We start from the raw sequence: 24340 nt of genomic DNA, 5'->3' as shown, positions 1-24340 counted from the left end.
GACAAGAAGATAGGCTTCCAGGGATCCAGGACCAAATCAATCAGCATCACTTACATATGAAGAGCTTTTAGAAAATTATTATTTGTGCTTGGGACTTTGGTAATCACTGGCTAGGCCAGCATTTATTGCCCATCCTGAGTTGCCCCTCAGAAAGTGGTGGTGAGCTGCCTCTTGAACCAGAACAGTTTATTTGGTGTAGATAGCAAGAGGAGTTCCAGGATTATGAGGGACACTGAAGGAACAACAATATATTTCCAAGTCAGGATGGCGAGTGGCTTGAAATGGAACTTGTAAGGGGTGGTGCTCCTATTGATATGCTGTCCCATCTTTCTTGATTCAACTAGTTGTGTGTTTGAAGGGTTCTGGTGAACTTTGTTTTGGTGAACTTCTGCAATGCATTTTGTGGATGACACATACTGCTGCTATTGAGCATTGATGATAGAGGGAGTGAATGCTTGTGAATGTGATGGCGATCAAGAAGGTTGCTTCAGTCTGGATAGTTTCAAGCTTCTTGAGTGTTATTAGAATTGCACTCAACCTGGCAAGTGCAGAACATTCCATCACCCTCCTGTGCCTTGTCTTTGGTGGCACCCCTACATAGGTCTGCTTTCTACTATGTTGTGGCATTGCTGTGTCATCTGACAATCAGGCTTTAGGAGAATGAACAATGGAGTGATGATTAATGGTAGCGGCTTCCATGTTGAGGTCCATCCCATTTCAGTTTGTGGAGCTGCGGACAGGTCAGCACTGGACAATATTTTCATATCCATCCAACTTCAAGAGGCCATCCGTAATTAGAGTGCGAGTCCACTCCTTACTGTTAATAAATTGGCCCTTGATAAGTCCAAGTGAACTTGTCCCAGGTTGATACTTGCTAGGGAGGCCCATGTTGAAGCAGCACAAAATGGTTAGCAGCTGCCTGAGGCTAGTGCAGTAGAACATGGCCACAAGTCATTAGGGAGTTTGGGGGAAATATTTGCTTAATTAATCTCCACAAGTAGAACAATAATAGCTCTATAGGCTCAAGGTTACTGGACTGAGATAGAATATATAGCAACAGCTATTTACACTTAAGACATAGAAAAGAACATTTCACACTAATTAACCAATCTGTTACAATACTAAGAGTAGGCTTAAGTTAAGATTTTTCAGATAACCATAGATGTAGATTCTGAAGTAGTTAAAGAATCACTAATCACTAAAAAGCATTAGCAAAAATGTTTCAAATACAACTATGACAGTTAAAGCAGGCCATACATCATCACAGGGAGCTAAGAGAGTCTGGTAACATCATAAAGCCATTTAGAACCAGGGGAGCACACCACATAACTGTCCACCACTTTGTCGTTCAGTGATGCGATTAGCTTAATTGGAAAAACATTGAAATTGCTGAGTGTGGTAGTGTTTCCTTCGGGTTAAAGACTATCAATAGTTAAACTGTTTACATGACAGCAAGTAAATTGGTGTGACATGTTTGAACTGTATAAGATGCTGTACCAGAGACCTAATTACTAAGGCAGAGCTCAGTGTTGCTGACCAATAGTAAACAAAGCGGGGATGTGCACATTTTGCCATTAGGCTCTATTTCAAAGTCTCAGCTTTAAGTGCTTTATTATTACATGTGAATTCACCTCTCTGAATGAAAATCTGTCATTATTGTTCTGTAAAGACTACTTGCAATATAAATTAGCTACGAGATATAAAATTCTTTGTAAATCTGAATCAACAAGATCGATCACGTTGTTTTAATTTATCTTATTCATTGTGTCTCACATTCTCTATGCGTCAAATGGATAGACTGGTTTTGGACAGTAATGCCTCGTAGACAAGGAGAGACTTGTGACAAACTAACTGCTTATTCCCTCCCATGGTTTCTGCTGGCACATCTTCTGTACTGTGACATCTAACGCACAACAGGGTACAGAATGGTTAGCACCCCTACGTGGTCTGCTTTCTACCACATCATGGCAATCAGGATTTTTTCTTGATTTGACAAGTGAACTGTAGTTGCCTTTCATTTCACTGCCAGGCAGTTGAAGATTTTAACAAACTCCTGAACTGTCAATTGAACTGGTTGTGATATTCGAACGTTTCAATCCAGCAACAGAATTCTAAATGCACATTAGGCTTGCAATCAACAATTAAGTGACCAAACATATTCTGAAGAGAAATGTTTGCTGAAGATAAATTCAATGATCTATCAGTTTAAGCGTGGTGCATTTTTTGATCTATTACTGAAACGTGGAGAATGACAGAGTTAATGGGCATGGGGGATTAAAGTGCTGTATTGCACAACTGCAAGATACTTTGGTCTGTTTTAAATATTCCTGACCATTTCTAGTTCTTTTTTTGTTGGTGACAAAAAGTTTTCAGAATATAATGGGGCAACATAGTTTGTGCCAGAGATAACAAAGTGCGAAGCTGGATGAACACAGCAGGCCAAGCAGCATCTTAGGAGCACAAAAGCTGATGTTTCGGGCCTAGACCCTTCAGCTTTGGTGATTGACAATGACCTGTACCAAAACAGCTGTTAGCTCTGTGCTACAAAGCCATGCAACAGAGCGTGAATTCAGGGATTACTCGGCCACCAATTTCTCCAATGCCCTCAACGGCCATCTCACCCACAACCTATTTTGTGATTTGGTCAAGAACGATGCACTCTGATGAACTGAGTATATTCGACGCTGCCCTTTTCAAGTCGTGTATTTTTATGTTGTGGAACTCCGTATCTCCACTTCAACAATTTCTACCAACCGATCAATCATGGAGTTAAAAACTCGAGGCATTGCAAACTGTTGTCACAATTTGTTTCCATCCACATTATTAAACAAGAATTGGGCGGAAACTTGTGGCAGCATAGTGGATCTTGCTTGCTGCCTGTGGAGTTGGAAAAAGACAGACATGAGCTGGCAGGCTGACGCACTTAATAGTTTTTAATTTGCCATTCAAGTGTTTCCATTGGCAGCACGGCAAGTAAACCATGTGTACTCCTGCCAAGAACTTAATTCAGGTGTGGTGAGGAAGTGCCAGAGTTTTGGTACTCCACCAAACCACCTTCTCACCCCCAAGTTCACCAGTTCTGGAAGCAGAATATCCTATTTGTTAATTGGGCTAAAGTAATCAAAACAGCTTAATGGAATGTTGGATTTTAGTTCATTGGAATTAGACTACATATGATGTTTCACTTCTACACAAATTTGGTCCCAATAGATCTGAGCCTGCATTCAATTTTGGCCACTTTTAAGGAGTCTTTCATGAGATATGGGTGTCACTGGCTGGGTCACATTTATCTATCCTTCGTTGTTCCTTGACCTGAAGGGCTTGGTGAGGTAATTTCAGGGAGAATTGATAGTCAACCACATCATTGTGAGTCTGGAGTCACTTGTAGGCAGAAGCAGGTAAAGTCAGCTAGTCAGCTCTGATGAACAGTCATCAAGACTCAAAACATTAGCTTGCTCTGTCTTCATGGTAGCTGCCTGACCCTCTGTGATTGCCAGCACTTTTTTTTGTTTTCAGTACAGATTCCAGTATCTGCAGCAATTTGCTCTGACCATGTAAGGATGGCTGACTTCATTCCCGAAAGGGCATTAGTGATCTAATTGTGACAACTGACAATGGTTATATTGTCACCTTTTGGCTAGCGTCCATATTTTCCATAAACAGAATTCAAATTTTATTAGCTCCCATGGCAGGATTTGAACAGATGATCCTGGAAGATAAGCCTGGGATTCTGATTAACCAGTCCAGTGATGTTACCGCTATACCATCATTTCACCCAATTGCAGCTTATAATACATGTATCTTGCTTTTAAAAGAGTTCACCCCTAAGAACTTCATGTATTAACGATACACAATGTTGCAACACTGTCTGGCAGTTCATCTGCAACTTTACAGTCTGCAAGCTCCATAAACAGAAATAAGTTGCTGTGCTTCATGACTTGTAATATATTTTACAATTTTAACTATACTACCCACCTGAGCTAACCAATCACTAACAAGTGACTGATTATTAAACTATTATCATTAACATGACACAAATCTGTAAGGCAAGGTGCTACTACACAGAGTCACCAAGATGAATTATAAGGGTACGCTGTGGAATCTTGACTTGTATTTATTTGAGTCTAGACAATTTACAGGCTCTTCAATTGTAGCAGAATGTGCTTACAATGAAACAATCTCTTGTTGATATATGTGGGGCTAGATTTTGTGGTTCCAAATTGGGACCAAAAGGAGGCATGAAGACGAGGAAATGCCTGCCAAGTGGCACAGAGTCCGGGCTCAGTTTCTACTGCCAGTCATTTTGTATGTTGTAGGACAGGTAGACTGCTCACTCTATCCAAGACCCAGGGGCAAACCCTGTGGTATTTGTACTGGGCGGGTGGGTTTCAGAAGCCCTCCTTGACTCTGTCGAGTGATAAGTATTGGGAAGAACCACTGAGGTGGGACAGAAGACCTGAATTAGAGGGTTTTTAACAATGACAATGGAGAAAATTTAGCAATAAAAGAGCTGAGTAAGGGAGCAGGTAGACAAAGGGGTCAATTTCATTGAAGGGTTGCATTTTGAGCAAGCAGGGATTTTGACTGGCCCCTCTTCCATGCCCGGAATCACAGACATCCATTTTTAAATGACATAAAGCTCAGACCTCTTCCCTGCGTTAATTGGGGATCATCAGAATGCTTGATCATAAATGGTGGCCAAAGTGGACTTTCTGTTTTCTAGTACAGGTCAGTTGTTGGGACTGCAGACCCGACTCTGGTACAAAGTGAGGTCTGCCGCTGGGTAAACTAAAATCTCATTTCTTCGCCTGGTGACAGAGGTGGCACTGTGACATCGCATCTCCTGATTCCTGCCTCTGATTGCTAAATCTGGCCCGCAGCTGTCTCCTTACCCCTGCATTTGATTCTTATGATTCAGCTATCTTTATAAATTTAAGTCAAAGAAAGAAAAAAAAACTTCTAATCTTCTTTCCATTTTCGTCCCCTTAATCAAAAAGCAGATGGAAAGTATGCTGGGATATTCTGACCAGGATTTTTTAGGCATTCTAATTAGGAACAATTTAACTCTTGTATTTCAGACAATCGAGTGTTGACACAGCCACACAGAGAAAAAAAACTCCTCTAGTTGGGAAATGCAGAACAAAGGGATATAATCTTAAAAAGTTAGGATAAGTAATTAACCTCAGGAGGTTATCAAAACAGAAGTTGCTGCTTATGCCTGGCGTTTGGGTTATGGGTCAAGGGTGGACAAATGGGCCTGAGGGGCTGATTGGCCTGATCTATCCTGTGTTCTATGTCCCATTGTTGTGCAGTTTAGATGAAAGCCTTTAACTCCCCAAAAAATGTCATAATGTTGACAAGAGCAAGACTAAAGGGAGGTATGGAATTGAACATTATTTTGTAGCTTCATGCCTTCCCACAACTATCTCAATGATGAATTCCCAGCCTCGTAACGAGAGAATCGTGCATAGCTTAGAGCAGAGGGGAAGAATAGAAATGACTTACAAACTTGAAAAGTGACTGTTCATTGCACCTTAATGGTTTGCTGAATAATCTCAGCTCTAATGTATCTAAGAGGCAGTATACCATTATTAAACAAATCCACTTCTTGTTCTTTCAGAGCTTTCTTGTCTGAAAGAATTTAAACCATGTTTTCACCAGCGTATTTAAATTGCTTCTCAGCATGTCTATTGACTCAGTTGTATGTATCTCATTAATTTTGTAATGAATTTTCATTGCATTAAGCCTGGAGTGACTCTTAACACAAATGTGGTCAAACAAATGTTTTAATTAATCCCATTCAGAAGACCAATCTCAGTATTACAGGCAACATGGTGGCTCAGTGGTTAGCACTGCTGCTTCACAGTGCAAAGGACCCAGGATCAATCCCTGTCTTGGGGGACTGTCTGTCTGGAGTTTGTACATTCTCCCTGTGTCTGTGTGGGTTTCCTCTGAGTGCTCCGGTTTCCTCCCACAGTCCGAAAATGTGCGTGCGAGGTGGGTTGACCATGCGAAATTGCCAGTAGTGCTCAGGGATGTGCAGTCGAGGTGAATTAGCCTTGGGATATGCAGGTTTATAGGCTACAGGGTGGATCTGCCCATGTTGGTCTTCAGAGGGTTGACGTGGGCCGAATGACCTGCTTCCACACAGTCGGAATTCTATGATGATCACCCTCCACCTGACAATTTAGCTGCACATCACGTTTATCCTGTGAGTTCTAAGTGATACTAACGGCTTTCTTGGTTCACATCACAGATCATTATCAGACAGAAAAAGAATCAAAGATTTTCATACATGCTTTAGGTGGAGAGAGGTTATTCACTGAAAGATATTCAGAAAAATGAATCGATTGCTGATGATATCAGGTGTGCATTGTGACCATCCTGATTACTGCCCTTATGAGGCCAGATTTAAGGTGACCAAGTTTAAAGTTCAGCCTTTTGTAAGTCAAAGACTTTCTGATCCCTTAACTTCTATCCTCACCCATTTGCTCAGCGTCAGCCACCGTTCAAATAGATAGTATTCTCACCTGAGTCAGAAGCTGACATGTGAAAATCCTAAATGAAAGACTTGAATATAAAAACATAGATTGACATAGTGAGGAAGAGGTATGCACTCTGGAGAGACCTTTTGAATAGAGTGTTAAACAAAGGTACAGTTTGCATTAACAGGTGTGTGTAAAATATGTCATGGCTTTATTATAAAGAAGAGCAGAAGAGGCATCCAGTTTCCAAATCAGCGCTGATTCCTGAATTAACTCCACTGGAATGAATTACCCTGTGACAGCTGGCTTTACACAAATTGGCTGCTGCACTTCCTGAATGACACTACTGACTGCACTTCAAAAATACATTTGCTTCATTGGTTTGTGGGGTGCTGATGTCATTGGCTAGACCAGCATGTCTAGCACACCCTTGATTGCCTTGAAATGCAGGGTCACACTTGGCCAATTCAGAATCAACCGCAATGCTGTGGATATGGAATCATATGTCGACAAAACCACACAAGGACGGCACACTTCCTTCCTCAAAAGACATCAGTAAATCCAGACTTTTTTTTAAAAAATGACAATTAACATTGGTCACCTTCCAGATTATCAGTGAATTGAAATTTCACCTTCTGCCATGTGCCCAGAACATTATTCTGTGTCTGTAAAATATTAGATCAGTGGTACAACTATATGACTGCCTCCCTGTAGGGTTGCAACAACAGTTTGTGAGGAAGGGCCAACGGACCTGAAACATTAACTCTGTTTTCTCCTTCACAGATACTGCCAGACATGCTGAACTTTTCCAGCGACTTTGTTTTTGCTCCTGTTTTAACAGTTAGTGTTGTTGGGGGTCAATAAATGGCACTACAGAAATGCCATTCTTCCTCAGTGTTGCATCTGTCGTTAAAAACCTACAAGTTACTTCACAGGCAGAAAAGCTTTCCCTTATCGGTAAAACTTTGTAACTCTCCAACTCAAAAGACAGTAAATACTATGACAATCAAAGCTTACAAGAACTAAAGCCAATATGTGCTTAAAGATAAAGATATTTAGAGCAAAGGCAGCAAAGTGGAACATTTATGCAGTTCAAAAATGTTCTTACTGAATACTGAAATAAATTTAATGGCTACTTTCGTAATTTCCCCTCGCGAATATATGAGATATGACAGAATGATTCAACAATACAAACAAGCTCAACTAACAAAACAAAATTGTTACAATTGACTTCAGCCTTTTCTACCTCTTTCCATCCTACATCACTCTCAAAGTTGCAAAGAATGGGTGTGATCTTCCCAAAGGAAGACATTGTCTCACACTTAGTATGAGAAATTGCTGTCTCAATTTTGGATCTCATCTTTCTCCACTGTACCCCTGCCCCTCACCACTGGATCACTCAGATTGTAAAGGGTCTTGTGCAAACTCCTGTTCTATTTTCAAAGTGATTTGTTAGTGTAACATAATTAACTCTTACACATATTGAATGTTAATCCCACACAATTTGATAGCGAACACAGCCCAATTTATTTCTAAACAATATTTAAGGGCTGGTTGGATGTGGTGCTTTTTTCCCCCAAAACGCATTCTGGGATTGCCAGTAAGACATATTTCAGCTAAAAGTTATTCATTCAATCACAACTTCAAGGGATAATACATATCTGCTTCTTGTAACAATGTACATGCAAATCACATTTAATGTTGTCATAAATGAGGGCTAATATTTGCTCCTAACTGCAACTTTCAAAGCATTTCGAAAATGCACAAAAGCTTTTGGATTATATTCCCACAAAGTAATTTTTAATTAAGATTTCTTTGTGGTAGCTGGAATGGTTTTCTTACCTAATTGTACTGCCAGGGTCTGCTTCCACAGACCAGGTGCAATGAAGATTATGGTCATATGGTGCTGGGTACCCAGGTGAAAAGATTCTTCCAGAAGTTTCTCCGATGATGTGACCTCCACACTCAGCTGGAAATATTTGAGAAAACAATGTTTGAATGATTCGTGCACAAAAGTGAACACTGCTAATAAAAGTTACAACAGGGAGGAACTGCAGAAAGCATCAGAGAAATAACACTAAAGAACGTTAAGGAGGAGTCAATTGATTTGGTTTAATTGAAACATCAGTGAAAAAAAATAGTCATACAGAGCTGCTAAATTATAATTATAAATGTAGTATCTGTAATTATAATTCTTGTTGTACCAGAGATACAATTAATTCTGTTTTCTAGAGCAGTCATTGAGTTGCCTTTCAAAACTTGAAGTGTCAAGTAATTGTTCTAGTTTTCAAAATAAGAAAACCTGACATATACTTTAATTCCAGCACAGGAAGATGGTCTGAACCAATACAACCTTGATTTTCAGATAATCTTCGAGTTCAATTTTATGACTTCAGAAATGGAGGCATCTGCTTTCCTTGATCAGAGGGAGTTGTGAAATAACATGTTAAAGTTAATTCAGTAAATTGTTTTTAGATTAACTCATCTCCAAAGGAATCAATGAATTACTTATTAAGAAACTTATGATGCAATATTGTAGCCTCTGACCATGGTACGGTCTCTCAGCCTTTAGTCTGTTGTCTACTGCACTCAACAGATCTATAAAACCACAAGATATCAAAGCATATTTAGGTCATTCAGCCCATCAAGTCTGCTCCACTATTTGATCAGAACTGATATATTTCTAAACCCCACTCTCCTTCCTTCTTTCAGTAACTTTCAATCCCCTTACTAATCAAGCAAGTATCTATCTCTGTCTTAAATACATGAAGTGACTGGGCCTCAACAGCCTTCTGTGGCAATGATTTCCACCAATGCAAAAGTATTTCCATACATCAATCATTGCTTAGCAAGAAAAGGAACAAGAGCACAGAAATCACAGGTCATCTTTTGGATTTTAAATACAAGATTACCCTTGGGTGAGAGAGTAGTGGGAAAAGGTAAACAAGTGAGAGGTTCAAGATCCTTTCATTTGACTTGTTCCTTGCTCATTCTGAACGTTCACCATGTGTATTGGTGATGCTGGTTGTCTTGGAAATACAAAAGCAACATGACAAAATATCCAGAGGCACAGAGAAGACTCAACGGTGAATTAGAAGACCTCTGAAGTCAGAAATAAGGACCTTAAATAAAAAAGATGATTGCTCCACCAGGCCTCAATGTCAGCTACAACCTACAAAAAGCAGCAATATCAACTCCCACATTCTCCTCAGATAGTAAGAAAATCCAGATGCAACTGTATATGACTTAGAAGCTGCTGGGTAATATTTGCCCATTTCATTATAGCTTTGAAACTCCAATCAGGTTAAATGCTAAGATAGTGTTCCCCCTATCTGAAGACTCCAGGACTGGGGGACCTAGACTCAGAATAAAGGGTAGATTGAGGGTTTAGTTTTACTCAGACCGTTGTGAATTCTCAACTCTAGATATTCAATTGTTGAGCACCTTCAAAACTGTGATAAATGCATTCTTGGACTTTAAAGGATTCAAGGGAGATTGTACTTGGATGAGAAGATGGAGTTGAGGCCAACGGTCAGCCTTGATTGTATGGGACAGCACAGCAGTCTTTTGTGCCCAAAGACCTTCTCACCGTCATTTATTTTGCGTTCAGGAAGCAAGGTCATAGTTTTCAAAACAGTTTAGCCAACTTGGCACTGATTAATAATTCAACAACACAAAATAAGAAATTAAAATGACAAATTAAAACAATGATGTAGAGTTAAACATGTTCTTAAAATCTGATGGGATTCTCTTGGATGGATAAATTTGTTGTGTTAAGAAAGAACTAAGAGATATGCGAAAGCTACAGCTGCATTGATTTAAATGAAGCTTTATTTACATTTGAAATCCATTACCTGGATAAATTGTCATCAAATAAAATATCTGTCATCTTGGCTAAAGTGTTCGTAAAACAATTAAATCTTGGTTCCACATGCAGTAGGTGGTTTTATATCCAATGTAAAAAGAAAATTAAAATAGTGAGAGTCAATTCCTCCATTGATGGAATTTATCTTTCCATTCTTGAAGTTGCATATAAATTTGATGATTTATATCATTCAGCCAATTTTGTGTTGGCTTTGGCAATGAATTAGAAGTTTCTCTACACTAGAGCTGGTTCCCATGAAGTTATTCCTTCACTCTGCTCGTACCATTGTTACGAAACAGTGGCAAAGGAATGTGGCACTGTGAAACATACCCTCTTTCAGAAAAGTTGTTAAAGCAATGCCTAGTCTATCCCCCTCAGACAAGTGCATCTCAGATGGTTTAAAATCTGATCAATTACTGCCTTCTACTTTTATGCACTTTTTACTTCCAAACTGTCGGTCTTCATATTTCTGTAAAACAAAATATGCCAACCACTGATCTAGTATATCTGTTGTTCACAGTCTGAATTATAATTTGTTACACTTCTCAACCAAGATTATCGCTGAAGAATCAGTGATAGACAAAGGGTGGTGAAGCGGAAGTGCTCCTACCTCTGGATGGGAAGGTCTGGGTTCAAGTCTCCCTGTCGCAGATGTATATGATGCCATGTTTGAACAGGTTAGTTAAAAATCTCAGAGAGGGAGATACCAGAGTACAGAAGCAAAGTGTGAAAAACCTAACAGATCAGAAGATTTCTAAGTGTAATTTTCAATGGCAAGTATAAAGAATGAGGCAGAATAAACAACTCACCTCATACGATATTGGAAAATTGAGAATTTTACAAGTACACTTTTGGTTTCTTTTCTACCAAATTGAAATATATATCACATAAACAATGAATGATGTAACACCTTAGTGTTGGTTGTGGTACTGCATTTTTCTTTCCAAATTTGGGAAGTGTATGTTTTCAACAGCTTCCCACCCCCAACCCCACAAAAGGTCAAAGATTAAATAGATTCTTTCCAGGCAAGGATTTTAACAGATATTCAGGGAGCTAAAGCCAACATTACAGCAATGTATATTAAATAGGAATATGATACCTATTGTCAACATATAAAGTTACACAGTGTAACAGTGGGCAGAATCATCCAATTTCTGAGGCAGTGAGCCTGGACATGAGAAGTCACATTATGGAGATGGAAGGTATTGTACCAGAACACTGCTTCCATCCTGAATTAAGTTCTGGGTGGGAAAACCCACACTTGATCTTCCCACTCTGGCAACTGAGGTCCTTAAGTGATCACTTAAATACCATTTCCAGGGCCTAGTCCCACATTGGCTGCTATCACTTCAGCTCAAGTGGGACAAATGTGAGGCGGCCCGCCAGACTGGTAAATCAGTGGGCCTAGCCTATCAGTAGTGGGTACTGGGGATTTCCTGAACTGTACATAGGATCAGGGAAGGTAGGTGTTGAAAGCTATCTGCCCCTGGCCTTGTTTCCAACCTCCTGATAATCCACTCTCTTCCGCAGAACACTCACCTGACAACCAGCAGCAGTCACGGTGCTCTCCGTGGTGCTGCTGAATGCCAAAACTGCCAACCTTTGATTGGCTGGCAGCTCCTTTTGGGCGGGACCTCCAAAATTGGGGGCTTGATTTCTGAGGAATTCCTACTACTGCCCTCAATACTGCCTGATTTGAAGACGTTATGGCAGGCATTCCTCTGGAGAGTCAGCATAGGTATCTTGACAAGCATGTCAGCAAAACTCCAAAAGAAAATGGAAGATTCCACACTGTGTGTTAAATTCATGGGTGCCATGACCACATTCAGCTCTCAAAGAGTCTAAAACAGACAGTCTCTGCAGATTTGTTCACTGACAATGCAGGTACAAGAAAAACAGTGTTTACAGAATAGACAGCCTTTCATCAAAAACCTGTCATTTTTTCAACACAAAGTTGTAGCCTGGGGAAGGGAAAGGAATATAAAATCAGAACAGTAAATTATTCAGCCAAAATAATCTACTTTTAGAAAATAGTTTGCTGAAATCTGGTTTCATACCTACACAGGAAGGCAGCATATTGTCCCAGGCCCTGCGATCTCCAGTTAAGCAGGTTAGTACAGAATTCCCACGTAACATATACCCTGGATTACAATCAAAGACAACAGTGGTCCCTGCAAAGTGTCCCTCATCCTGGATCTTATAGCCAAACTGTGGGGTCCCTGGATCTTCACACCTGATCAGTTCAAAACCTATCAAAACATTGGAAATTATTTTGTGTTAAAAATGTAACTTTTGTAGGAAAAAAATAATCAGTGTTTAGCTTGTGTGATTTAACCGTGAAAATACAATGTTCTCCTTGCTGGTCTAACTACCATGCCATTATTTCTCCAAGTTTATCCAGTAACGATCTACAGTTAATAACAAGAAAGATGACGCTGTCAGTATACATTATAAGTCCAACTTTACAAAATATTCCCAGGTTCTAAGAAGTGACTCGGTTGAGTCAAATCGTTGCTGACTCAACTGGAATTTGTTCACATGAAACGGAAGGGATAACGGATCAAACACCACTTGCGACTACTAACTGCTGCACTAACTGTAAATACCTGGCTCTCTTGTACATGATAAACACAAAAGCTGAAAATTTGAAAATTGCTCAAAAGTCAATCAAGAACAAGTTTTTAAAAGTGTGAAGTTTACAACAGCAGCACCAGTGACTCCAAAACAATCAGCATATCCCAACAACAGAAAGCAACAATTAAGGGACAGAAATTTTCGGTTGCATGATGCAAAGGTAGAATTGCACCTGATCGTATTTATCAGCATTTTTTTTTGTGGTTCAATTTACAGAATTGGCAGGTGTAGAATCATAGAGCTGAACAGCATGGAAAGAGGCGCATTGGTCCAAATTGTCCATGCCGACCAGATGTCCTACATTAATCTAGTCCCATTTACCAGCACTTGCCTCATATTCTCTCAACCCTACTCATATGCCCATCAATGTACCAGCCTCCACCTCTTCCTCTGGCAGCTCATTCCACACATGAAGCACCCTCCATTTGGAAAAGGTGTCCCTTAGGTCCCTATTAAATCTTTCCCCCTCTCACCTTAAACCTATGCCCTCGTGCTTTGGACTCCCTTATCTTGGGGAAAAGACTTTGGCTCTTCACCCGATCAATGCCCCTCACTATTTTATTAACTTCTGTAAGGTTTCTCAGTGTCTGATGCTCCAGGGAAAATTGTCAGGACAATTCTCTTCTTTCAAACTATTTATGGTTCTGCTGTTGTTGTGAATGTTTTCCTGATTGCTGTACCAAGGGTTAGATGTGTTCTTCTGCTTTTCCATCATAATGAGGCCTCAATTCAACGTAAAGTTATAAGAGCATTCTTACCTGCAATTTGTATATCAGTAATACCTTGAGTATGTTTAATTTGAAGAATTATTACTTTAAGAATTAAATAATTATTAAAGAATTTCCATCTAAAGAATTAGGGAAGATATAGGGTAGAATTTTTATACTTTTCAATGGTCTCAATGGAGAAAGATTGAGATTAATTAAACACATTGGTATTATGACTCAACGTCCCCACAACAGACTTGACATTTCCCTTTTTAGATTATCAGCTGTTGGTAGTTTATATGGCAATGAAGCAGACATACAATGAGAGTTTCATACAATTTTTCATGCGATGTCTGTGGTAGTCAACATTAGAAATTGGATGATGCAATTCCTAACAGTGGCGGTGGATTTATCCTTGGGCCCTGATCAAATACCATCCTTAAAACAGATTAGCTGATCATTGTTTTTGGGAACTTGCTCTGTACAAATTGTCTGTCACATTTCCTACATTACAATGTCGATTTAAGCACTTTTAGATATCTGGTGGTTGTGCAAGGAATAATATAAACATTTCATTATTGTGTTTATGCAATAACTAATCAGTTATAACCAGGACTAGGTTGCTAAAATGAACATGCAGGCCTTGTGATAGATCCATCTCAATTGCCCACTGAACCCAAAGTTAGCTTTGGATGGAACAAAATCCATGCCCTACTGCCCGTTTCATGCCTCCAGGTACAAAATACTTCCCTCATCTAAAACTTAATACAACCTCACCCTCTGATCTTCTGCCTCAAGTCTGACCTGAGTATTCAGATAGGAAAATTTGAAGCATAATGCTGAGAAAGGGAGTCAATATCTGACATGTCCCTGCATTGTTTGACTAGCGAGTACATAATAACATTGAAAGCTAAAAATAAAAAGTTGTTTCCCAGCAATGACATCTTTCACCTCAATAATCATCCAAAGAAAGAAAATTCATTGTGTTAAGAGCTGAAGATTCACTGCTTTAAAGGATCAATAACATTCAGTATCTGCAAGTAGCTCATCATTGCAATGATGCAAGAATTATCTTTTAAATTACTTGAACCTGCAGAACCCAACTTAACACGGTTTCTTGACTATCCTTAATCTGACACTTACTCGAAAAAAGGAGTTCAAATCCCTTGCTGGTGTTCTCTGCATTTGTGATGAACTCAAGCCACATGCTGTTTGATGTACTGTTCAGAATGATATTCAGCATCTGTGATCCGGTGAAGGTACCAAGCAATCTAGAGGAGCTGTCCTTACCATCAAAAATCTGGAAATCCAAGAAAAGGAACATTATTGTAAGATGCAAAAAAAAGAGAATATGACAGCAGCAATTTACTTCTCACGTGAACCTCTAAATTGAGTACCTCCGTTTACAGTATCATTGTACAAACTGTATGAAACAAATCTTCCCCTCACATCACTAGGGTGACAATCAGAGGACAATTGGTTAAACAGGTTTGAAGCTTTGATTGCAATCAAAATAACGTCTACCATGGCCCAGTGATACCTTCAGAAGCTCATGTCAGGCACAATGGCTAATATTGACAATGTTACAATGAGCTTTACACAGATGATCTTCCAGAAATTGGATCTGAAAAACACAGGTAGATTAAACAGTGAAGGTGGTGTTTGGCACACTTGCCTTTATCAGAACATTGAGTATTGGAGTTGGGAGTTCATGTTGTGGCTGTAGAGGACATTGGTTAGGCCACTTTTGGAATACTGCATTCAATTCTGGTCTCTCTCCTGTATTAAAGATGTTGTTTAACTTGAAAGGGATGATGCCAGGATTGGAAGGTTTAAGCTATTGGGAGAGGCTGGATAGGCTGGGGCTATTATTTCTGGATTGTCAGAGGCTGAGGGGTGACCTTAAAGAGGTTTATAAAATCATGAGGGGCATGGATGGGGTGAACAGTCAAGGTCTTTTCCACATAATAATGAGGGGAAGTAGGGGAGTCCAGAACTAGAGGACATGGGTTTAAGTTAAGAGGGGAAAGATTTAAAAGGGTCCCAAGGGCAAATTTTTGCAAAGAGGGTGTTGTGTGTTTGGAATGAGCTGTCAGCGGAAGTGGTAGAAGCTGGTACAATGACAACATTTAAAAGGTTTCAGGATGGGCATATGAATATGAAGGTTTTAGAGAGATATGGGCCAAATGTTAGCAAACCAGACTAGATTAATTTAGGACATCGGGTCACCATGCATGAGTTGGACCAAAGGGTCTGTTTCCATGTTTTACAGCTCTATGACTGGGCTTGTCTACACTTGAGTTCAGGAGGATGAGAGGGGATCTGATCTTATCTGAAGTATAAGATTATTAAGGGATTGGACAATCTTGAGGCAGGAAGTATGTTTCCGTTGATGGGGGAGTCCAGAAACCAGAAGACACAGTTTAAAAATAAGGGGTAGGCCATTTAGAACAGAGTTGAGGAGAAACTTCTTCACCCATAGAGTGGTGGATATATGGAATGCTCTGCCCCAGCAGGCAGTAGAGGCCAAGTCTCTGGATAGTTTCAAGAAAGAGATAGATAGAGCTCTTAAAGATAGTGGAATCAATGGTTATGGGGATAAGGCAGGAACAGGATACTGATTGTGGATGATCAGCCATGATCATAATGAATGGTGGTGCTGGCTCGAAGGGCCGAATGGCCTACTCCTGTACCTATTGTCTATTGTCTATAACCTCAGTCATACAATGTCTCTGCTCTTACAAAGGAAATTGAAATCAACCTTGCATATTTGACATATTTTCAGAGCTATGAATTTGTAACTGAAATAATGCATCATATTCCAATTTTGAAAAGTGGTGTATCTTAACATGGTACCACTACAGTTTAAAATCATACTTAGCTTTATTTGACTTAGAAAGGTTTGATGCGAGTGTATGATCTTGAGAATGGATTATTCCAAAGCACTGCTGTCTCTTCCACCACAGTCTAATCTTCAGAAACTTGAGGTCACCAAAAAAACTGCTGCCCATGATTAGACTCACCTCAAGTCCAATTTCCCCAGCAGCTCCATGTTACTGACCTAGACTGGCTTCCAGTCATATAACATCTTGATTTTGAATTGCTCATGCTTGTTTTCAAATCATTCCACGACTTTGTTCCTCCGCATCTCTGCAATCTCCTCCTACCCAGGAACCCTTAAAGGTCTCCTTCTTTCTTCAATTCTAGTTTCTTGTGCAGCCCTTACATTAATCACTCCACCATAGGTGTGTTTAAAGCCCCAACTCTGGACCTGCTCACCCCGGCAGCTGGCTCACGACTTTAATTTCCTCCTTTAAGACATTCCCCAAAACGTACAACTTTGATCGATCATTATGTCATATCACTTAAAGTGTTCCGATGGGGATTGGTGTGATACACTTTTCTGTTCATAAATACACTTTACTCATAAAAAGCAAATCTTTCTGTACTTGCACAATTACAAAGGAGTTCTAATCTAAGATAACAAAGTGTGGAGCTGGATGAACACAGCAGGCCAAGCAGCATCTCAGGACCACAAAAGCTGACGTTTCGGGCCTAGACCCTTCATCAGAGAGGGGGATGGGGAAAGGGAACTGGAATAAATAGGGAGGGAGGGGGAGGCGGACCGAAGATGGAGAGAAAAGAAGATAGGTGCGGAGGTAGGGGGGGGATAGGTCAGTCCAGGGAAGACGGACAGGTCAAGGAAGTGGGATGAGGTGGTAGGTACGAAATGAAGCTGCGGCTTGAGGTGGGAAGAAGGGCTGGGTGAGAGGAAGAACAGATTAGGGAAGCAGAGACAGGCTGGGCTGATTTTGGGATGCAGTGAGGGGAGGGGAAGAGCTGGGCTGGTTTTCTGATGCAGTAGGGGGAGGGGAAGAACTGGGCTGGTTTTGGGATGCAGTGGGGGAAGGGGAGATTTTGAAGCTTGTGAAGTCGACATTGATACCATTGGGCTGCAGAGTTCCCAAGCTGAATATGAGTTGCTGTTCTTGCAGCCTTCAGGTGGCATCATTGTGGCACTGCAGGAGGCCCATGATGGACATGTTGTCTGAGGAATGGGAGGGGGAGTTGAAATGGTTCGCGACTGGGAGGTGCAGTTGTTTATTGCGAACCGAGCGGAGGTGTTCTGCAAAGCGGTCCCCAAGTCTCCGCTTGGTTTCCCCAATGTAGAGGAAGCCACACTGGGTACGATGGATACAATATACCACATTGGCAGATGTGTAGGTGAACATCTGCTTGATATGGAATGTCATCTTGGGGCCTGGGATAGAGGTGAGGGAGGAGGTGTGGGGGCAGGTGTAGCACTTCCTGCGGTTGCAGGGGAAGGTGCCGGGTGTGGTGGGGTTGGAGGGGAGTGTGGAGCGGACAAGGGAGTCACGGAGAGAGTGGTCTCTCCGGAAGGCAGACAAGGGCGGGGATGGAAAAATGTCTTGGGTGGTGGGGTCAGATTGTAGATGGCGGAAGTGTCGGAGGATGATACGTTGTATCCGGAGGTTGGTGGGGTGGTGCGTGAGAACGAGGGGGATCCTCTTTGGGCGGTTGTGGCGGGGGCGGGGTGTGACGGATGTGTTGAGGAAAATGCGGGAGACGCGGTCAAGGGCGTTCTCAACCACTGCGGGGGTAAGTTGCGGTCCTTGAAGAATGTGAACATCTGGGATGTGCGGGAGTGGAATGCGTCATCCTGGGAGCAGATGTGGCGGAGGCGGAGGAATTGGAATATACAGTTTTTGTGTACCGAGCAGAAAATAAGCATTGGGCTTTGACTTTCTTGACAGTTAGAATTAACCTAAAGGCATTTCTTAATTACGTTCAGTACTAGGGACTATTTACATATATCTGAGTCATCAGGAGGGTCCAATAACTAAATGGACCCCTGTGATACTTTGACAGAAAGACCTTAGACAGCAGTCTTTCCCCACTGTGCCTTGGCAGCAGCTGCCTCAAGTTTCAGTGAGTCCCTCATCATGGGATACTGGACCTTGGAACATGTTTGCATAACACAGTGGCATGGTCACTAAATTAATAATCCAAAGATCCAGACTAATCCTCTGCAGACTATACCTGCATTCGAACTGCACCTTGGCAGATGGTGCCCATTCAGTAATAAGTCTGGAATTATGAAAGCTAGTCTGATAATAACTAGGAAACCATAGCTGGTTGTCATAAAAGTCCACTTTCTTCACTAATACCCTTTAAAGAAGGTAGATCAGCCATATCTTTGGTCTATGATTCACATGACTGTAGATCCATAGAAAGGTATGACTCAAGTGGCCTCTGAAATTAAATTAGCAATTCATTCAGTTTGAGGGCAATTAGGGATGGGCAATAAATGTTGGCCATCCTGGCCAGTTCATATCCATTAAAGAATTAGTTAAGTAGATCTGAGAAGGGTCTTACATTCTTTTATTACTCTTTTCTTTGCTCAAGAAAACTTTGAAAGTGACTCCTTATTGTTTCTGGTGAACTTGGTAGCTACATTTTAATTGGAGTGTAGTATACCCTTGTCTTAAAAAGTATTCCTGCTCCTGCAGTGGGCCACTTCTGCCACCCTGCCTCACCAGGCTGCTACTTCTATCCATACTGGGGTGCTGCCACCATGCTCCCCACTGGGTTCTTGGCATATCCATTCCAGGCTGCTGGTCACCGGCGTACCCACTGCAGGTCATTGTTTTCTCTGCCGTCTCCGCTTCAGAGGCCGGGGCCAGATGACCGAGGCTAAGACACGGGAGAGATGGGAGGAGAAAAGGGAAAAAAAGAAACAGAATGGGCAGAGAGGAGGAACTCCTACTCTGCTGCCATCTCCTGTCATTCAATTTTTCACATTTCTCTGGAGGGCATTGGACGCTCTGGTTTAATACCTTACCTAAAAGACAGGCTGATTTTGAACTTTGGCGGACTGAAGTATTAATCTAGATTATAAACTCAGATGACTGGATCAGGGATTGAAACTACAATCTTCTGACAGGCTGCCAGCGATGAGGTAGCCAGGCACAACATCTCAACTCTTAGTAATGTGCCTGCTTTTTAATCAATGGGAGAAAAATGGAATAGTTACACGCCAGTTTCCATCTTTAAGTGATATATTATAAGGTATGACATGTTGTGGAACATATCAATCTGGAAGTGGATTGAATTGACCTCAGCACTTTTCAGTTGTTCCTATAATCAGCAGTTAGAGAGATTTGCCAGTCAGGGTTCACTTCAAATCCTCAATAACAACAGAGATAATAACTTATTCTAACTTATAGTTTGACTCAATCCACAATTACAGCACTTTCGTTAAATTGATCTGCTTTCCTTGAATGTACATTGCTTGTAAATTATTGCTGTCTTTATCGGTAGTCAGTACAATGGATTAACTGATTGATTTATTGTTATCGCATGTACCAAGATACATTGAAAAGTGTTTTACATACTCTACAAGCAGATTGTAGATAAAAATTGTATCAGGGTAACAGAACAGAGTGCAGAATACAGTGTTACAGCTGCTGAGAAGGTGCTGAGGGAGAGATCGACATTAACATTTGAGAGGTCAATTCAAAAGTCTGATAAAAGCTGGAAAGAAGCTGTTCTTGAATCTATTCTTATATGTATTCAACCTTTTTTTTAATCTTCTGCCTGCAGGAAGAAGGTCGAAGAGAGTATAACCAAGGTGGGAGAGGTCTGTGATTATATTGGTTGCTTTCCTGAGGCAGTGGGAAGTATAGATGGAGTCAACAGATGGAAGGCTGGTTTGTGTGATGGACTGGGCTGTGTTCCTGACTCTCTGTACTTTCCTGTGGTGTTGGAAAGTGCAGTTGTCACGCCAAATTGTGATGCATCAGAATAGGAAGTTTTCTATGGTGCTTCTATAAAAATTGCTAAGAACCTTTGTGGATATCCAAATTTCCTTAGCCCCCTGAGGAAGTGGAAATGTTGTTGTGCTTTCTTGACTGGTGCATCAATGTGGGCGGATTAGGACTGATTGTTGGTGATGCTCACTCCTGGAACTCCCAGGAGCCAGAATGCAGCTTGTCGTACCTGTATGAAGTGTAATACTTGGATTTATTCAGTGCCCTGCTCTATTGAAACTGCTCAAAATGCTTCATCAGATCATATATGCTAAAAAATCTTTGGCATGGATTACTCTGCAAACTATGTCATATAAAAAGAAATGAAATAACTAAAATTCTGCAATGAAAATTGGGAATTGGTTCATTTGTCAAAGCCTTTTGTTGAAATTGACACACATCGTAATGAAGCTTGCCCCACGCTATTAATGTTCTAACTCTGTGGCTTTAGTTATTGTGTATTACATATATACCCACATTATAAATACTGTGTAATGTGCACAATGGATAACTAAATCTCCTGGTCCTCTGGTGCTGCTTGAACTGCTGTGTTCATCCAGCTCTACATCTTGTTATATCAGATTCTCCAGCATTTGCAGTTCCTATCTCTGAGCCAGTCATTCCTGTTGTCCATTATCAACTATCACTGATGTGGGACGAGAATAATCGGTTTGGAAGCATGCAGATGCAAAGCCCTTCTACATCTAGAATAGTATCTCAGATCTTCTCCATTTTTATCATTTTTATTGACATAATGCAGTAATTGCAAAGATTAAAAATCCCATGGTTTCATATCTAGCAACATTTCAGGCTAGATTACTGCGGTGGGTGATTTTGAGGTTGTCTATGTAACAACCCTGCTTTTGTTGCAGAAACTCTGGATTCAAATCACACTCCAGGACTATTGGTCATAGAGTGTTCTCAAAATAGTTGAATACCTTCAAAGTGCTATGGGACATCCTAAGATTCTGCAAGGTGCTTTACCTGTTCAAGTCCTTTCTTTTAAGCTTGGGTTGCACTGCATTGCTATAATACAGGAGGAAGAACTTTATTTTGTATCCAGTCTGTGTGACCCACCCTGGAAGTAAATACTTTTCAGTGACAATGGATGCAAAAGACTGAAGAAGTTCAATTTGTCACCAAAACAATACCTTGCCCAATAACTTATTTGCATAATTGGCATATTCTAATAATCAATGGACGTTAGCTGAATTCAATATCCTCACAACTTCAGCGTTCTGTGTTATATTCTTGATGACAATATAAATTATCCTCACTATGCCACCAGCATGAAAAATTCAGGCTGTTCCTTTTGCACATGAAGGTGATGATTGTAACACAGTGTCCATAATTTTTAAGACATTACTGCTGCCCTAGCTTCTACAAAGATAACTTCGGACATCATGAACAAGTCTATTTTGTGCACTGTTCCTGTTAACTCCCAAGCCTCTTGTAGTTCTTCCACAACTGATGCAATGATATCAATATCTCTGTAGCTTATGGCCCAGCTGCTTCTATTATGACCCCTTGCCTCGATCTAGTTTTTAACAGAAGTCAGTTCCCAACTCACTGTGCACTCCTCTCCTCTAGTTTCAGCTGCCTTAACACTTCTGGCTTTTTATGCTGTAGTGGATCATTGATGTGAAGCAATCAAATCATCCTGAAATAGAGATTCCCTTAAACTGACTTCACTTGACTGTGTCTTCTTGAAAAGGTCCGTTCTCCATCTAATTAAATCAAATTGCACAGCAGCAATCGTTTAATTAACAGCTTGTGAAAGCATCATTTTTCACTGTACACAAATAAGGTATTGAAATGTAGTGCTGCACATTCGGTGAGATTTCAACAGATTTTTGTGCTCCTTAACTTGTCATGTTGCACAACGCTGTTCTTACCTTCAAAATATCACCTGCCTGGAGCCTGAATGTCCTTGATTTCAAGCGTATTCCTTTGCCTGGTTGTGTTTGAATGGAATAGATGCATTCATGGTTGTTGCTGTAATCAGCTGGGTAATTGGGTGAAAGGAGAATTCCTTCATTTCCAGTTACAGATGCCCCGCATTCAGCTAAAATAAAGAACCAAAAGAAACATTTGACTTTTAAGTTCCGAGAGATCTGAGACAAGATTTTTTGGTTACTTTTCTTGACAAAAGTAGAAATGTGAGAAATAAACAGATATTGTCAATGATGGGGTATATGTTGACTTTTGGATCTTCAAAAACTCCTTTCAAAAAGAAGGGTCAACTTTTACACTAAGTTTAAAGTGAGAACCCTCCGTGCTGGTGCGAATGGACCCATTCCTGTGCAGCAGTCACCAGGCATGTTCTGCTCTGTGTTTTAAACTCCCAAACATCTTTCTGGCAATATGACCTCCATTGTCTGTCTGATACCATGCGCTGATTTAAGGCATGTGTAACGATAAACATATGTTTCTGATCTGACGAACTGAAGATAACTCCTAATGCAAATACAGGCCGAAGCATGCATGAACATTTGGGGTGTAATCTGACTGACAGGCCAAGTAAGATTTAAACATCTAATCTGGTAGCAAAAATATGGGATTGTTTTATATACAGGATCAATTTATACGTTGAAATTGACAATGTCTGGTTGGTCACTATTAGTAACATACAAACTTTCCAAATCTAAGTGAGTAAGATGCATTTTTGCAATTGAATTTATGAGATATCTTACTTAGTATGATTCTCTGTTAAAGTACAGCATAGCATTAGGAACAAATGTGTCACCTGGATGAAAATCTTCATTTGTCTAAGTGTATCATCAAACAAAATTAACTATATATATATAGGCTGGTCTTCATGAGTAGGATGTTTTAATTTCTGAGAAGAAAAATGGCATAAACCGCATGCAACAAACTCAGCTGAGCCTACCAGTGGTCTCACAAAATACCTTTCAAATAACAATACAGATGAGATAATTATCCCATAGTTACAGGGATCAGTTGCTGGTTTCTCATCCACGTGAAGCTTAATCCTGTAGGGAAACATGTATTCTCTAAAAGGGAATTAATTAAGAGGCATAATTATGAAAATCAGTGAAAACAGACACAGGTTAATCAGGCAGCAAACTAAAAAATATTACCACAAGTTTGACCCACTATCCTTCTGACTGTTAGAAATCTGTAGATTGGAAACCTCGCTTTGCTTCACTTTGAAAGTCATGATTGAATGTCAGGTGTAAAACGGAATCAGAACACCAGGCAGAAGCATTCCAACCAGAGAAGTGCAATGATCAACTTGGTTATCAAGTGTGGAGTGTCTGCAGTCGTCTTGAAACAGCCCGATTTTATTTAGGGTTTAACTTTCAATTGTTAGATGAGCATGTTTTGACCATGCGTTTCTAAAATTTTCTGTATGTGTGAACATTATTTTGATTTCTGCAAAGGATTTCCTGCTTAACAATGCTTTTAAAAATTGGCCTACTTTTCATCTATCCATTTATAAGGAAGGTGATATGTTGGCATACTGGGAACAAAGCCTGCCCCAAATGGAAGGACATGGGATTCACGAGAACAACATCAACTTCATCAGCAAAGTCCCTTCAGCAATAGACCTACTTATTCTATTCTTTGAGCTGTAGTATATTTTGCAGGATAGCTTGGCAGAGGTGCAAAATGCAGAGGTATACTTAACATGTGTCAAACAACATTTGTAGTGTCCAACAGTATACAATTTGGTCACATTTCTCTTATGAATTGTCACGGGCTCCAGCACTCTGTTAGCTTTGAATTTGTGGACTGATTCCCCGTGTTTATCTATTCTGGCCAAGCACTGTAACTGGAAGTTTATATAAACTATTA

The 24340-nt window shown here is 40.4% G+C and overlaps 1 protein-coding gene across 1 annotated transcript in view; it reads right to left on the bottom strand.

The window, feature by feature from the left end:
* Nucleotides 1-24340, bottom strand: part of csmd2 (CUB and Sushi multiple domains 2) — a 1700996-nt gene that overhangs the window by 372172 nt on the left and 1304484 nt on the right. The window contains exons 22-25 of the mRNA XM_048558072.2: nucleotides 22417-22586; nucleotides 14835-14991; nucleotides 12408-12599; nucleotides 8328-8454 (exon numbers count right to left, since the gene is read on the bottom strand). Coding sequence (XP_048414029.2) covers nucleotides 8328-8454; nucleotides 12408-12599; nucleotides 14835-14991; nucleotides 22417-22586 — 646 coding nt within the window. The remainder of the gene's footprint in view (nucleotides 1-8327; nucleotides 8455-12407; nucleotides 12600-14834; nucleotides 14992-22416; nucleotides 22587-24340) is intronic.

This window comes from Stegostoma tigrinum, chromosome 24 (assembly GCF_030684315.1).
Source record: "Stegostoma tigrinum isolate sSteTig4 chromosome 24, sSteTig4.hap1, whole genome shotgun sequence".
Classification (NCBI taxonomy): Eukaryota; Metazoa; Chordata; class Chondrichthyes; order Orectolobiformes; family Stegostomatidae; genus Stegostoma; species Stegostoma tigrinum.
The sequence above is the reverse complement of the archived record's forward strand: the minus strand, read 5'-3'. Positions and strand labels throughout refer to the sequence as shown.